Source organism: Rhinichthys klamathensis, unplaced genomic scaffold (assembly GCF_029890125.1).
Source record: "Rhinichthys klamathensis goyatoka isolate OS25496 unplaced genomic scaffold, OSU_Roscu_1.1 h1tg000097l_1, whole genome shotgun sequence".
Taxonomy (NCBI): domain Eukaryota; kingdom Metazoa; phylum Chordata; class Actinopteri; order Cypriniformes; family Leuciscidae; genus Rhinichthys; species Rhinichthys klamathensis.
In genome coordinates this window covers 226,575-245,238 of record NW_026606636.1, presented here as the reverse complement: position 1 = coordinate 245,238, position 18,664 = coordinate 226,575, and the positions used below count along the sequence as shown (strand labels likewise).

Here is an 18,664-nt window from a genome sequence, read left to right as displayed (position 1 = left end):
CACGAGCGCTTTCTGATGTAGAGTCACGAGCGCCTCTCTGACTCCCCTAAACCCTGCCGTGAGATTCCAGCGCCACATCATCATCATCATCACGGCCTTCATCATCCCAAACATCATCGTAATCACTTCACTCAAATCATCATCCTCACTTTAAATCATTTCTCATGGTGATCTTAATCAAAATCTTCCCTGAAAGGCTATAGCCTATCATCATCGTTTTAAACATGCTCTGATATTTTATAATTATAATCATCATCATAATGACCTTCATCACATTTTTTGCCCAGGTATGCCTGTTATCTTCATCACGGACATCATCAAATTAAGCATCCTGGCCGGTTCAGGTAAAAGTTTGACCTTTAGCCTTTGTAAAATGTAAATGCTCTTAACCTGCCAGGCACTCGAGCGCGCGCCTATTAGATAATGAAGCGTTTGTCGCGTCGCCAGCGGAGATGTGGCGTCGGAGATAAAGCGTCCATCGCGGCATTCGGTTCTTCAACTATCTAAGTTCAGCTCTCTGTTGATCATGATTCAGGGTGATAGGACTTCCGGCCAGTCGGCGGCACCTGTGCGCGTGTCATAAATCAGCTCAGGTGGGTGTCCCGGCGTGACGTCAGCGCTGGGCAAACAAACGCGCGCTCGCGAGCGCTCAGGCAAGGTGAAGTTCAGTTAAAGTAAAACTTTCAGCTCGCGAGGAAAATGTCCGTGAGCTTCCTGCTGGACACGGCCATGTACGGCAACCCCGCGAGACACCTGAACCTCGGCCACCAGCCTCACCTGAACTACCCGTCTGCCCCATACCCGGACTACAGCGGGTACCACCCTGGTCCTGCCCTCGGGAATGACCTGCATCACACCGGCAGCTCGTGGAGTCCCGGCTTCGGCCCGGGTTCGCGTGAAGAGTGGCCGCCGCTCTATGGCCACGGGACGGGTCACTCGCTGCCGGTTAACGGCGTGGAGGTCAACATCATTCCGCCGGTGGATCAGGCGCTGCTGGAGAGAGAAGAGCCGCAGGACTGGATGAGACGAGCCGCGGGTCCCGGGAACACTGGTGAGAGATCAGCACCTCTCCTGACCCCTAAACCCTCCAGTGCTCATACTGGCTCACATCACACTCTTTCACTTCCTCTACACGATCAAAAAAATACCATAGTAATGCTATGTTTTTGGACATGCATCGTAGTTCCACCTTGGAGTTTTTTTTTTTTTTTTTTTTTTTTTTTTTTTTTAAGACATGTATGATAAAACTTGATGCTTTTATGAAATATACAGTACTGTGTTTTAATACCATTGGTAATACCATGTTTTCCAGACATATATAATGGTTCTGCCTTGAAATGTTATGCTTTTAAGAAATATACCAGTACAATGTTTCTTTACAATACTATTGGTAATACCGTTGTCTAGACAATCATCTTGGAAATACCATGATATTTGATGCTTTTATTGAAAAACAACAACAAAAAAACAATAGTCTACAGTGTTTTTGGACAATACCATTAGTAATACCATGCTTTTGGTTGCACTTTATTTTAAAGTACATGCACTTACTTGTACTCACAGTGTACTTACAGTACTACTTGTTAATATAAGATAACTACATTGGTTAAGGTTAGGTTTAGGGTTTTTTTCAGGGTTAGTACATAGTTATTATTACCCAGTTATTGTAATAACTATAAGAACATAGTATGTTGGGTAACAGTACTGTAAAATAAAGTGCTACCATGTTTTTAGACATCATGATAATATGTAATTTGATGCTTTTATGAAACAAGCCATATAATACAGTGTTTTTTAGACAACAGCAAATTTTTTTTGGACAATGCCATTGGTAATACCATGTTTTTAGGCATGCATAATGGTAATACCATGTACATATGATGCTTTTATGTAATGCACCATAGTACAGTGCTTTTGGCCAACATGACTGGTAGGCTAATAGACAATACCATGCTTTTTGGACATGCATCATGGTAAGACCATGTTTTTATTTTATTTTATTTGTTTAGACATGTTCCCTGAGATCTCATGCTTTTTGGAAATATATCACTGTAGTACAGCATTTTTTAGACATGCATCGTGGTAATACTGTGTTTTTGAACATATAAAACCATGTTATTCTTTAAAGTATGTTGAAGTACCACCTAAAAGCCATGGCATATGAATATGGAAATCATACAGTACCATGATCAAAACTGCTACAGTATAATCACCTGATACCATTCAATGCACCAGTTTAAGACCGCAGAAAGAAAAAAACCTGCCCCGTTCTGCATCAACAGCATTTTAGGTGTGCTAGCTTAGATTGTGTTGTAATAGTTCTGCTTATTATGACCTACAGTCACATCTGATCTATATATACAGATCAGTTTATGAATCAGTAATGCTGAAGGCCTGTGGTTACAGCTGAGAGATCAAAATACCAGCATAATTCTTCTGTTTGATCTTTGATGTTCTACAACATCTGGAGATCTGAAGGAGCGTGTAGTTGAACAGTCAATAATAGATGTTTGCGGCCTTATCAGAAGTGCATTATGGCTAATAGTTTACCAAGTGATAAACTAATCTCTTCTGGGAATATTTGTGTAAATGTGTCACACACAGTCAGATTGGCACAGGTATAAAGCTCAGACGGAGCGAGACTCTTAGAAATGTTCACATTTCATTTAAATTTTTTGTTGCATGGGCTTTTTAATGGTCTGGATTTGTTGTTTTTGCTAAATTATATTTGGCCTCCAAATCCAATTTGATCCATTTCAATTCAAACTTAGTTGTATAACACTTTTCACAATATATATATATATAATGTTCCAACGCAACTTGAATAATCCATATTACCGGTAAATAAATATATGTACAAATATAACGGTAAATAAATGTGTGTATAAGATCAGAGTCTTTTGTTTTGTCAATGAACTGCAGTCTGTGCAACTGTTCATATTTCTTAAACAGACCAAAAGGAGGAAATGAAGTCATGCTCATTAGTTTTGTCTTCAGCTTTCAAAGGGCCGTTGTCTAACACTGTTGGACGAGATGCAAATGTGGTCATCGTGTTTGACTGTTCAAACGTTCTCATATCATGACATGAGCAGATTATAGACGAATATGGATCATGTGACAAAAACAAATATGAGCATGTTCAGGAAATACAGCTGGAAAAAAATTAAACGCTAATCTGAACTGGTTTAGTTTTCCACTCTACTTTTTCCTTAGAAAACACACACGTGTACCTATCTTACCTAACTTATCTAAATCACTTTACTTATCTCAGTAGTGACATACTGTTGACTTCTTTTGTTTTTATATAGAGTAATTATAATGACAACAGATTAACCCATATCCAAACCCTACCCCTAAAAGAATGCATTTAATTGATTAGCTTTTATTTTATGAAAAAGTATTTTTCACTCTTTTAAATTTAATCCATTGTTGCCCCCTACTGGACAACAGTAATACACGCCTAATGCTTCTGACACGTGTTGCGATAAATATGACTTTATTTTGATCCGTTAGTTAAAATAATGTAGATATTTACCACTCCAAATTCTGACAAAATTTCTATCTATTATTAAATTGAATCCTGGCACAGTTGACTCCTTCACAGTTTGTTTCTAGTGATCTGCTTACTGTCCGTCTATTACTGAGCGTCCTCACTGAAATAGAGCCTCATATTAGTGACTGATCTGGAACTAGTGATTTATTTCAACAGAGTTTGATGTCAGGATGTTGCTAAGAAAATTACACAAAGAGATATTTGGTAAAATAGACAGTTTTAATTGAAATTATCTGCTTATCAATGCATTTCAGTATCAGAGAAATTATGAGTGTATCAACATTTCCTATGCTCCACCGCCATCTTGCCTTTATTTTTATCTGAGCTCATCACAATAAATTATGGGTATTAAAAACTGCATTAGAATTTAGGCAAAATAATGTTTTTTTGTGGAAGACAGCTTAACTTTTGCAACTGTCTGTGACAGGGTTATTTATAGTTAACTAAGACTAAAACTAAAACCATAACTTGAACCGTTATTCGAAATAAAATAAATATTAACTGAAATAAAATGAAATATAAAAATGTAAACTTTTTATCAGCTAGTTGCCAAAGCAACATTTCTAATTATCATTTAGTTTAAAGTCACCATGAAATAAAAAAGTACAAATTCTTAATTCGGTTTCACTTTTTTTGATGGTCCCTTTAACACATTCTGTTGACTATAAGTAACAATGCACCTACATGTGTGCTAACCCTCATTAGAGGGTTAGTAGAGTATTAGTAGACTGGTAGGGTTAAAATAAGTTGACATGTGGTTGCAAAGTTATAGTTAGCATATTGTCTGTTGGGGAGCATCAAAATAAAGAGTGAGCAGACAGTCTACTAATACTCTAATGAGAGTTAGTTGACATGTAGTTGCAAAGTTACTTATAGTCAACAGAGTGTTCAAAAGGGACCATCAAAATAAAGTGTTTCCCTTAATTCTTATTTTATGGAATATTGCAGTATATATCATAAATGATTAATCCGCGCACATCATTATAATTATTTTTTTAATTCATGTGCCTCGTGATCTTTAATTAAAGTAACTTCCCCTCCCTCTTCCAGCTCATCTCTTCTCTTCTCTGATGATGTGTTTACTGGCGTGAGGGCGGGGCAACCTGTCACTCACATGAGATCCACCAATAGCAAACCACAAACATCCAATCAATTCCCTATGGACAAAATCAAGTCCCGCCCTACATTTGTTCTTGTTTGAGAAGCTGTTTCACTTGGATATACGTCACACTAGGGAAGAAAAGACTATTGCAACTTCTGTTTCATATATATATATATATATATATATACACATAAAAAAATAATACAAAAATAGCACTGGTCTGTGATGCATTAAAATGCAGTCTAGGTAGGCAGCACACTAGTATTGGTATCTAAAAGATACGTGCTTCTGTCTTTATCTATGTGTGAACCTCTTCCTGCTATGTTTATTACAACACATCATATGACTTGTGTGTATGTGTGCACGTTAAAATGAGCTTAAACACTGTAAACCCTGATTTACTGAGTGTACACTGATCCAAGTTTAATTTTTTTGCCTCCTTATAACCGGTTTGAAGAGATAAACCACTGTAAAAATCAGTTATCCATTTAAAACGGCTACATTTTACGCCCACTTAACAAGATCTTCTGTTAGTTCAAGAAGGCGGTTTTGTAATCGCTGTACAAATAATTGGTTTTCCCAGGATTCTCAGATGGCCATTACCAAACACATTATGTATTAGTAATGTCACAGACCTATATGTTCATTTAAGGAAGGAGATAAATGAGCACACCGAGGCGCCATCTTTCGTTCTGAGACACAGTGAGTCAGTGGTGTGTGATGCCATCGTGTATGAAGGTGGAGAAGTGTTGCTCAATGTTAGCATCGCGATTATTCATCTGTGTGTCTAAACACAAGCGTCATGAGTGTCGAACGTCCTGTCGACAAAGTGAAAGATTTTGTGAAAAGCTAATAACGGCAGAGGCCAGTGAGTCTGAGGCGTAGGCCGCACCCTGCTGTGTGCACTGTGGGAGGACCGGAGAACACTGATAAGGGGACCAGACTCAGTGTGTGTGTGTGTGTGTGTGTGTGTGTGTGTGTGTTTACACACGTCAGCCAAAGCTGCTGGAGAAAAGGGAAGAAAACGGTTGAGAAAGAGTTTCTGTCTATGAAAACTGCATTAAGGGGCTTTCAGGACAAGGTTCCTTGTATCATTGAGATACTATTATACATTTTTTAAATTAGTTTTCGTTTGTATATTTCACGTTTTTTTTTTTTTTTTTAAGTTTTTGTCATTTTTATTACTTTAAAAAAAAAGTCTATATAGATTTTTTTTAGTTCACTCTTAGAAAAAAAGTTGAGGTTCTATATAGAACTAGGTTTCTTGACTAATTTTAAAGACAAAAAGGAGAAATGTCACGTATAAGGGGTTATTTAAAAAACATTCTAGAGAGAAAGTATGTTTAGTAGCTGCTTAATTCATAAAACATGAACTAAATCCATAAAATGGTGGGAATTGTGGTGGGTGGCAAACAATTTTACATCACTGAATAAATGACACACATGATCAATTGTCTTTAAAGGTTATTTAATTTCTTGCAAGGAAAGGTCAACCGTCATACAGTCATAGAAAGTGCCTGCAGAGTGTGACAACGAGTGGGGGGCATCCTTCCTTCTTATAGTTGTTCCTCCCCCACGGTTGTTTTCCTGAGGCTAAATTAAGATATCTCTCAGCCATAACTAATACAATGTTTAGATTTGTCTATCATATTATATCCTTGAATGGAGACCCTCTGTCTCAGTCATACACTTAGTCACACATTAACTTTTGTCTGGTCATATACAAGGACATACACAAACATATATTCATAATGTGGCCTATTCTAATATTAAGAACATATTAAAATGCTTCCCAAAAACTCCCTTTAAAGCAAGTCATTTCACTCGGCGGCCATATTTGAAACACCTCTCGCGCAGCTATTTCAGTCATGCAAGTACAGCTCCTATCTCTTTAAATGGGGAAAAATACATTACACTTTACTAAGTCCCGCCTTCTAAATAAAAGAGCCAATCACCAATTGGTAAAGTCATCGCGTCACTGCAGCTGCCGTTAGAAGTCGTTAAAATCGCATAATCTCTTGAGTAGGTAGATATTTTGAATAAGTAATTACTTCACAACCGCTAAAAAAGTATGTTAGTATGAATGCAATTTCGGATGTACTACATCCGCCATGTTGTCATTATCATGTGACCTACCAGCATCAGTTATGACGCTTCACCTTCATTCATAAATCCTCTCCCGTGGCTTAAAATATTTTATATGAAGAGCCTGACAGAACCCTTTTTTCTTCTAAGAGTGTTTAGTACATTATCACGTAAATGACGCCTGCCGACCGGCAACGATATATTGCTAAATTAACTGCAATAGGGTACGATTGCCCATATGTAATTAAAAACTGGGTCAATGACCCGACCAAATGGCCGGAGGTGTCGTTTCCAGACATATTTTGCTATCTGGTTGAATCTCCAGGTAAGACAGCTACCGGTAACATAACTCAATCATATGTTGCATACTATAACTCCATAAAACCATGTCACTTACCAATTGCACGTTTGCTTCACTCCAAACTATTAATCCTTTTGTAAAATGGTGATCAGTAGTACGAAGTTGCCGAGGGACTGTGCTGCTGACAGGTTCACGGCTGGCGTCATTGATGATAGTGGTGAACAAATACTACATCAATTATCAACCCCTTATAGGCCTAGTGTAGAAATCAAAATATTAAAATGTTAGAAATTTGGCTATTTTGTACATTCCTGAAATAAATATTATATTCATGTTGTTGCATGACTTGCCTTTTACTTTTAGAGATTAAAAACTATGTTACACTCTAAAAAATGGGTTGTTTCAACCCAAATTTGGGTCAAATATGGACAAACCCAAATGTTGGGTTAAAAATGCAATTAAAAAATTACAGTTGAAAGTGAAAGTTAAAATTACATTTTTAACCCAACATTTGGGTTTGTCCATATTTGACCCAAATTTGGGTTAAAACAACCCAGCGTTGTTAAGAGTGTAATTTTGCTGTTGATCTGTTAAGCAAACTGGTTGGTAACAAAAGGGGGCATTTTACCCCACCGCTGGGGCAAAACGCCCCCTTTGTACAAAAATATTTTCAGTCAAAAAAACAAACAATTATGAAGGTTGAGCAATTTTAATATTTGGTAAATAACTCCTGCCATAGTCACTCAAAACTGGGATGGCAGTTCTAGTCACATTTATGTTTTGTTTCACAGTAATGTCACATTTTCCTTAAGGGGGCCGTTTTCCCCCACTCTACCCTAATACGCCCGTCTTATGAATGCGGTGCTTTGGAGGAAAATTGAGGCAATATGAGTGAAAAAGAAATAGTGCAATAGTGCAAATTTAAGATTAAGTAATGATGTGCAGATTTACACAGACATGCTGAAACAGAAATCTGAGTGTTTGGTATACTGTATGTTTACTGAAGCATTTGATTGGACAAATACCACTTGTACAAATGGCCACATGTAAACACTGTATTTGACTGATGTTTATCAATGGAGAAACAAAGATGATGTAGCTGGTAAAGGTCTGTTGCAAAATGTCCACTCATTTTGTAATTCACAGGAAGATTAGCTTTTCCTCAGTGCTGAAGGATTTGTTTATAACACTGCTGCTTTAGTTTCTGGCCGTTATTAAACCCAAACTCTCATTTATAAACAGACAGGCCTGATAACTTTGTATACATTTCATTTACACAAGTTTTTTGGGGTCCTAAAAACGCAAACGTTTTTTCAAAGTGCAAGTTTTTGAAAATGAGACATATCATTTCTTTGTAAACTACAAAAACACAAATTTGTGAAAATGGTGACATCATGCGCATGCTTAATATGTGTTCTGTCTAATAGGCGCACAGTGTTTCTCTACAAAGTGACATCGCCACCTACTGGCCTGGCAGCAGAATACAGCATAACGTTTAATGATCTACAACAAATCAGAGCGAGCTTTGGTGACAACTAAGAGATTATTTTATTAACACAATAGTAATTTATCACTATAAATAACATCAAATTTGAAAAAAGTTGGTCAAAACTGTACATTTACATACCACCAATACAACTTCCAGGCGCCATTTTTATTGTTTAGTTTAACCAGAGATAGTATTATTATTGGGAGATATGAGATCTACCACTGAAGAAAGCGATCACGTGTGCCTTGATAACCAATAAGTGTTGACGTCACTGAATTTCGTTCAGAGTTGTGCGTGCGACAGTCAAACAGTTTGCGGAGAGCATAGAAATAAACGAGAAATGCCGTAAACTGGATCATACCTGTCCGTGACTTCTCTTATAAAACAGCCATTCTTTTCTAAAAAAGATCAATCTAAAACAAATGTGTTGAAGATTTGCCGATGAGCTGTTGAGTGATTAAATGATAAGCCACAAAAGCCAGACTGATCTCATGAAATGGCGTATGTATGACACGCCAATTCGTATTTCCATTTTTGGCGTGCTATTAACACGCATAATCGCTTTTCAGCGTGTTTATCAACGCCTTTGACTTAACGTTATATTACTGTATTATGTATATATAAATATATGACCTACCCCAACCCCGTCCCTAAACCTACCCGTCACTGGGGTTAATACCATTTATGAGTCTTCTCCTACCATCCTAGGAAAAGAAATATCGCTCCACAGATGTAGATATAGATTTTGCTTCGTTTCGCTCGGACATTTAACGGCGTACACATACACGCGGAATCACTCGGACATTTAATGGCGTAGACATACACGCAAAAGATTTCGGCGTGGACATACACGCGGATAGCTCAAAATGCGTATAGATAGCACGCCACTTGAATTGAAAGTGGCGTGTATGTTTACGCAAAGTCATGATGTCATGTTGCAAAAGCAGTTTATTCAGTGTGAAGCCACTCCTCCATTGACATCCACTAAATGGCCACTAAACGGCCTCTAGTCTCCTTCCCTCTGTACCTCAGGCTCACGCCGGGTTCACACCGAACGCTGAAGCGACGCGGAAGCAGCGCGGAACGGAGGGCGCTTCCTTTCGGCGCCCATGTTAACCTATGGTGTCGTTCACAACAGACGCGGAGGCCACTAAACGGTGGCTAGACCAGACGCGAAGGCCACTAAACGGTGGCTAGACCAGACGCGAAGGCCACTAAACGGTGGCTAGACCAGACGCGGAGGCCACTAAACGGTGGCTAGACCAGACGCGAAGGCCACTAAACGGTGGTTAGACCAGACGCGGAGGCCACTAAACGGTGGCTAGACCAGACGCGAAGGCCACTAAACGGTGGTTAGACCAGACGCGGAGGCCACTAAACGGTGGCTAGACCAGACGCGGAGGCCACTAAACGGTGGCTAGACCAGACGCGGAGGCCACTAAACGGTGGCTAGACCAGACGCGAAGGCCACTAAACGGTGGCTAGACCAGACGCGGAGGCCACTAAACGGTGGCTAGACCAGACGCGGAGGCCACTAAACGGTGGCTAGACCAGACGCGGAGGCCACTAAACGGTGGCTAGACCAGACGCAGAGGCCACTAAACGGTGGCTAGACCAGACGCGAAGGCCACTAAACGGTGGCTAGACCAGACGCGGAGGCCACTAAACGGTGGCTAGACCAGACGCGGAGGCCACTAAACGGTGGCTAGACCAGACGCGGAGGCCACTAAACGGTGGCTAGACAAGACGCAGAGGCCACTAAACGGTGGCTAGACCAGACGCGAAGGCCACTAAACGGTGGCTAGACCAGACGCGGAGGCCACTAAACGGTGGCTAGACCAGACGCGAAGGCCACTAAACGGTGGCTAGACCAGACGCGGAGGCCACTAAACGGTGGCTAGACCAGACGCGGAGGCCACTAAACGGTGGCTAGACCAGACCCGGAGGCCACTTAACGGTGGCTAGACCAGACACGGAGGCCACTAAACGGTGGCTAGACCAGACGCGAAAGCCACTAAACGGTGGCTAGACCAGACGCGGAGGCCACTAAACGGTGGCTAGACCAGACGCGGAGGCCACTAAACGGTGGCTAGACCAGACGCGGAGGCCACTAAACGGTGGCTAGACCAGAAGCAGAGGCCACTAAACTGTGGCTAGACCAGACGCGAAGGCCACTAAACGGTGGCTAGACCAGACACGGAGGCCACTAAACGGTGGCTAGACCAGACGCGAAGGCCACTAAACGGTGGCTAGACCAGACACGGAGGCCACTAAACGGTGGCTAGACCAGACGCAGAGCGGTGGCTAGACCAGACGCGGAGGCCACTTAACGGTGGCTAGACCAGACACGGAGGCCACTAAACGGTGGCTAGACCAGACGCGAAAGCCACTAAACGGTGGCTAGACCAGACGCGGAGGCCACTAAACGGTGGCTAGACCAGACGCGGAGGCCACTAAACGGTGGCTAGACCAGACGCGGAGGCCACTTAACGGTGGCTAGACCAGACGCGGAGGCCACTAAACGGTGGCTAGACCAGACGCGGAGGCCACTAAACGGTGGCTAGACCAGACGCGGAGGCCACTAAACGTGACTAGACCAGACGCGGAGGCCACTAAACGGTGGCTAGACCAGACGAGGAGGCCACTAAACGGTGGCTAGACCAGACGCGGAGGCCACTAAACGTGACTAGACCAGACGCGGAGGCCACTAAACGGTGGCTAGACCAGACGCGGAGGCCACTAAACGGTGGCTAGACCAGACGCGGAGGCCACTAAACGTGACTAGACCAGACGCGGAGGCCACTAAACGTGACTAGACCAGACGCGGAGGCCACTAAACGGTGGCTAGACCAGACGCGGAGGCCACTAAACGTGACTAGACCAGACGCGGAGGCCACTAAACGGTGGCTAGACCAGACGCGGAGGCCACTAAACGGTGGCTAGACCAGACGCGGAGGCCACTAAACGGTGGCTAGACCAGACGCAGAGGCCACTAAACGGTGGCTAGACCAGACGCGGAGGCCACTTAACGGTGGCTAGACCAGACGCAGAGGCCACTAAACGGTGGCTAGACCAGACGCGGAGGCCACTAAACGGTGGCTAGACCAGACGCGGAGGCCACTAAACGTGACTAGACCAGACGCGGAGGCCACTAAACGGTGGCTAGACCAGACGCGGAGGCCACTAAACGGTGGCTAGACCAGACGCGGAGGCCACTAAACGGTGGCTAGACCAGACGCGGAGGCCACTAAACGTGACTAGACCAGACGCGGAGGCCACTAAACGGTGGCTAGACCAGACGCGGAGGCCACTAAACGGTGGCTAGACCAGACGCGGAGGCCACTAAACGTGACTAGACCAGACGCGGAGGCCACTAAACGGTGGCTAGACCAGACGCGGAGGCCACTAAACGGTGGCTAGACCAGACGCGGAGGCCACTAAACGTGACTAGACCAGACGCGGAGGCCACTAAACAGTGGCTAGACCAGACGCGGAGGCCACTAAACGGTGGCTAGACCAGACGCGGAGGCCACTAAACGGTGGCTAGACCAGAGGCGGAGGCCACTAAACGGTGGCTAGACCAGAGGCGGAGGCCACTAAACGGTGGCTAGACCAGACGCGGAGGCCACTAAACGGTGGCTAGACCAGACGCGGAGGCCACTAAACGGTGGCTAGACCAGACGCGGAGGCCACTAAACGGTGGCTAGACCAGACGCGGAGGCCACTAAACGGTGGCTAGACCAGACGCGGAGGCCACTAAACAGTGGCTAGACCAGACGCGGAGGCCACTAAAGCGGAAGCGGCCTCCGTTCCGCGTCGCTTCAGCGTCCGGTGTGAACCCAGCGTTACTTTAAAGCAGCTTTGGCTTAACTGTCACTTAACTGTCACAGAGGATTGTGGGAAATCAAAGGCAGTGAAGGATCCACCTATGATGCCTTCAACAATCGAGCAGAGATGAATGTGCTCAGGAGACATTAGATTCGGATGTGCCGTGATGCCCTCCTACCTTGGAATGCAGCATTGTTTAATTTATGACTTGTGATGCATAATCATAATCACACATGATCATTTGTTGGCCAGAGGACTGACTGAGCCTGGTTTCAATTCTCACAGGGTTTTTTCTCCAGTCTGTCACCTGATGGAGTTTGGCTTCCAGCTAGCTTAGTTGGGGACACTTATTATTCAACATTATTATTGATTTGCCTGCACTGGCAATATTGCATGAGAACTGAACTGAGCTGGTGGATGACATCACTGCTTTATAGATTAAAAATGAACTAATGTAATAACTGACTTCAGCTGAACAATGACACTGTTTTCTTTTAGAGTTGCTGCACAGCCGAAATTATCTTTATTTGCTTCATTAAATAATTTTCCTGTTATCGTTGTAAAGCTCTTATACAGTATATAAAGGTGACTTGACCTGTTAAAGTCAGCGTGAACCGGAAGTTGTGAACGACTTTACTTTAGTATTGTGGCGTATTTTCTGAGTGAAACGGATTTCTGAATGAGAAAATTAGTGGCCGTGGCTTGTTTTATCCCACTAGGAATTGTTTGGATCTAAAAAAAAGTGGGCGTTTCATTCAGCTCGCTGGGAAGCAGATTTTCAGATTTTGATATTCTTTTATGTATTAATTAACTTGCATGGGTAAATAATTCAACACAAGACTAATAATGTGCACTAACAAAGTAAATAGGGTAAATATTGATTTCATGTCGATTTTAAAAGTTTTGTATCAAACAGAAAGATGAGGGAAACAACGAAAAACATGTTGTTGATGGAAATTGAAATGCAAACAAAACTGGATCTGCTGAAAAATGATTCTGAATAAGTCCAATGTTTCTTGTGCCACAACATTAAAGACTTAGCATACTGCAATACCAAACATATTTCGACATATAATATTTGAATATCATAGGAAATAAAGCATCAAAGCTGTTTAAATGTCATTGCAACAAACTGAAAAGTAAAGTTAGATCTAAGAAAAGCTCTTGAGCAGAGTCTACTGTAACAGAATCACATTAACATATTTAGGGCCAGTCCATTTTTTAAATACTCCCTGTGATTATTTCGAGGTTCATGTCATGTTTAGTGGGGTAAGACGAGGCGGTCTAATGTCAGAATGTGGTTAACGCTAACAAAACATCACGCAAACAACATCTCAAGGGGAACCAAAAACTTTGAGAGGTTTACCACAGTGGTGTTCTTCATCATCAGAGGAATATTCACGTTATTAGTGCCAAAACTGTCTTGGATGGTGAAAGATTATGAAAACAGGAACTGAGATCTTATCTGCGGCACTTCCTTTTTGACACCCAAACACTTCAAAAACATTTTTCGATTATTTATTATTTGTATTTGAATAACATTGAAGTTACATTATACTTTAAATGGTTCTGTCAGGCACTTCATATATAGAACTTTTTGGGGTTCCCATCATTTCATGGATTATTAATTATATTTAATAATTTTTTAATTTTAATTAAATTTGAATTCACTTTTAATTTTAATAACATTTTATGAAAACAGCTTGTAAAGATACTTTAGCACTAGAAAAATTGAAATAACCCATTAAACATGAAATTATTATACAATAATTTAAGACATTTCTCCTTATATATAGAATTTTTTTTAATAAAGTGTTCTTTAAAATTGAGTCAAGAACACTAGTGTTCTATATAGAACCCCCCAAATCTGTTTTCTATGTGTGTAGATAAAAAATGCCCATGACTTTTAATAAGCTGAAAATTATTATGCTCTTTGTGAATACAAATTGCAGTTTTTGTCTTATTGGAGATATTTGTATACAAATAAACATCTTTTAAATACACTAATTCCATTAAATGGATAATAATACTCTCTATAAAATATATATATATTTTTAATTCAGCAACCACAAGAACTGAATATGACAATTAAAAAGAGAAATATCCCTGTTGTGCTGGCAGGAGGGAAGACGCGGACGAAGGACAAATACCGAGTGGTGTACAGTGACGTTCAGCGCCTGGAGCTGGAGAAGGAATTTCATTTCAGCCGATACATCACCATCAGAAGGAAGGCGGAGCTCGCCGGGGCCCTGAGCCTATCAGAACGCCAGGTAGGTCATGAACCCTCAGAAAGAGAAAGTCAAATGACCCTGCAAATTCATGCCGTCTAATTGTGACTGAGTTTTGTGTTAAAGGGCGTAATGTTGTGGGACAGAATAAGAAACGCATATGATGATGGTGATATGTACGGAATGGTACACAGGGAAACCACCCAAATTAAATGTAGCCTACTACATATAGAAAAGAGGAAGATGATAGTCAGTTCTATGCACATTTTGGTATATCTCATAAAAAACACTGCACATAAATTCTAAAAATGCACTTAAATACGTATACACTCATTTACTCAATAAATCGTAGATTGGATGTGTCTACTACAGCTACTACAAAAAATATATAAAATACACACACACACACACACACACACACACACAAGTACGAGTAGGAGTAGAAGGGATGTGTCTACTACAGATACTACAAAAAATATATAAAATAATACACACACACGTACACACACACACACACACACACACACACACACACACACACACGAGTACGAGTAGAAGGGATGTGTCTACTACAGATACTACAAAAAAAAATATAAAATAATACACACACACGTACATGCACACACACACACACACACACACACACACACACACACACACACACACACACGAGTACGAGTAGAAGGGATGTGTCTACTACAGATACTACAAAAAATATATAAAATAATACACACACATACACACACACACACACACACGAGTACGAGTAGATGGGATGTGTCTACTACAGCAACTACAATTTTTTTTATAAAATAATACACACACGTACACACACGCGCACACACACACACACACACACACGAGTACGAGTAGAAGGGATGTGTCTACTACAGCTACTACAAAAAATATATAAAATAACACACACACACACACACACACACACACACACACACACACACGAGTACGAGTAGATAGGATGTGTCTACTACAGCTACTACAAAAATATATAAAATAACACACACACGCACACACACACACACACGAGTACGAGTAGATAGGATGTGTCTACTACAGCTACTACAAAAAATATAAAATAACACACACACACACACACACGAGTACGAGTAGAAGGGATGTGTCTACTACAGCTACTACAAAAAAATATATAAAATAACACACACACACACACACGAGTATGAGTAGGAGTAGATGGGATGTGTCTACTACAGCTACTACAAAAAATATATAAAATAAAGTACACACACACACGCACACACACACACACGAGTAGATGGGATGTGTCTACTACAGCTACTACAAAAAATATATAAAATAACACACACACACGTACACACACACACACACGAGTACGAGTAGATGGGATGTGTCTACTACAGCTATTACAAAAAATATATAAAATAACACACACACGTACACACACACACACACGAGTACGAGTAGATGGGATGTGTCTACTACAGCTATTACAAAAAATATATAAAATAAAGCACACACACACACACACGAGTACGAGTAGATGGGATGTGTCTACTACAGCTACTACAAAAAACATATAAAATAAAGTACACACACACACACACACACACACACACGAGTAGATGGGATGTGTCTACTACAGCTACTACAAAAAATATATAAAATAAAGCACACACACACACGCACACACACACACGAGTACGAGTAGATGGGATGTGTCTACTACAGCTACTACAAAAAAATATATAAAATAATACACACACACGTACACACACACACACACGAGTACGAGTAGATGGGATGTGTCTACTACAGCTACTACAAAAAATATATAAAATAAAGTACACACACACACGCACACACACACACACGAGTAGATGGGATGTGTCTACTACAGCTACTACAAAAAATATATAAAATAATACACACACACACACACACACACACGAGTACGAGTAGATGGGATTTGTCTACTACAGCTACTACAAAAAATATATAAAATAAAGTACACACACACACACACACACACACACACACACACACACACACACACACACACACACACACACACACACACACACACACACACACACACACGAGTAGATGGGATGTGTCTACTACAGCTACTACAAAAAAATATATAAAATAATACACACACACACACACACACACACACACACACACACACACACACGAGTACGAGTAGATGGGATGTGTCTACTACAGCTACTACAAAAAAAAAATAACACACACACACACACACACACACACACACACACAAGTACGAGTAGATGGGATGTGTCTACTACAGCTACTACAAAAAAAAAAAATAACACACACACACACACACACGAGTACGAGTAGATGGGATGTGTCTACTACAGCTACTACAAAAAAATATATAAAAAATAACACACACACACACACACGAGTACGAGTAGAAGGGATGTGTCTACTACAGCTACTACAAAAAAAAAAAATAACACACACACACACACACACACACGAGTACGAGTAGATGGGATGTGTCTACTACAGCTACTACAAAAAAATATATAAAAAATAACACACACACACACACACAAGTACGAGTAGATGGGATGTGTCTACTACAGCTACTACAAAAAAAAAAATAACACACACACACACACACGAGTACGAGTAGATGGGATGTGTCTACTACAGCTACTACAAAAAAATATATAAAAAATAACACACACACACACACACACACACATGAGTACGAGTAGAAGGGATGTGTCTACTACAGCTACTACAAAAAAATATATAAAAAATAACACACACACACACACACACACATGAGTACGAGTAGAAGGAATGTGTCTACTACAGCTACTACTACTACAAAAAAAAAATAACACACACACACATGAGTACGAGTAGATGGGATGCGTCTACTACAGCTACTACAAAAAATATATAAAATAAAGCACACACACACACACACACACACGAGTACGAGTAGGAGTAGATGGGATGTGTCTATACGCTCATCGGTTGTTCTAGCTCCAGATGAATCAGGTAAATCACGCTGACTCTCTGATTCACAGGTGAAGATCTGGTTTCAAAACAGACGAGCCAAAGAAAGGAAAATGAACAAGAAGCGACTGCAACAGGCTCAGCAGAGCTGTACATCCACACCTCCCAGCATGCCCAGTCACGCCAGCACCACCATGGTCTCCAGCACCAACAACGCTTTGATGACAGACAATATATCGACCACCATTAAAGAGGAATACTGAGAACCTTTCAAACTGAAGGACAAACGGTTCATGTTTACACTGAATGGAACGTTCATATTGCACTACACAAATGACACGCAAACACGTTTTATTGTGATAATACGCACAGTATTTCAATTTTTGTAAAAAATTATGATCTCAGAGTATGTCGGACGACTGAAGACACGTCATTATGCTTTCTAAATTGTTTTGCGTACTGCTTTTGATGACCTCACTAACTGCGATGATGATTTGATGACTATATGCATCACTACTGCTTTGCTTTGCTATGTAAAATATTTTACACCTACTGGAAAACTGACATTTAAAAAAACAACCAAAAAAAAAACAAGGAGTCAACTGGTGCCTCTGTGTAATTATTCTTTTTAAAAAGTGTAAAATTTTTAATAAAAAGATATTTGAGGAGATTGTAAAACTTATCATTTGTGTGTGTGTGTGTGTGTGTGTGTGTTTGGGGGGGGGGGGGGGGGGGGGCATTGACATTGTTTTAATGACAATTAAGCATTTTTTCCTACAAAGTCTAATAACTGTAATTTACAGTATATCTTTAGAGTTTTTTTAAACAAAAATTGAAAAAAAAGTTAATTGAAATATATATTATTTTTTTTATAATACAATATTTTTTAATGATTTTATAGGTCAGAATAAATCAATTAAATACTACAATGATGTATACAAGTCACAATTTAAATAAAATATTTGTCCGCATTTTTTTATTAATTATTTGCAAGAGAATTTGGGCCAGAAACTTGCTTAATTGGACAAAAAAAAACCCGTAATGTTCCTAAAAAAAAATTTTTTTTTTTATTAAGTAAAGT

General features: G+C 40.6%; 1 protein-coding gene across 1 annotated transcript; it reads left to right on the top strand.

Moving 5' to 3' along the window:
* The first annotated feature begins 462 nt into the window (after positions 1-462).
* LOC130086543 (homeobox protein CDX-1-like) lies at positions 463-17,883 on the top strand. Its single transcript, XM_056252603.1, has 3 exons — positions 463-1,051; positions 14,480-14,628; positions 17,655-17,883. The coding sequence occupies exons 1-3, from the start codon at positions 700-702 to the stop codon at positions 17,844-17,846; spliced, it is 693 nt and encodes a 230-aa protein (XP_056108578.1). The 5' UTR covers positions 463-699; the 3' UTR covers positions 17,847-17,883.
* The last annotated feature ends 781 nt before the right edge of the window (positions 17,884-18,664 follow it).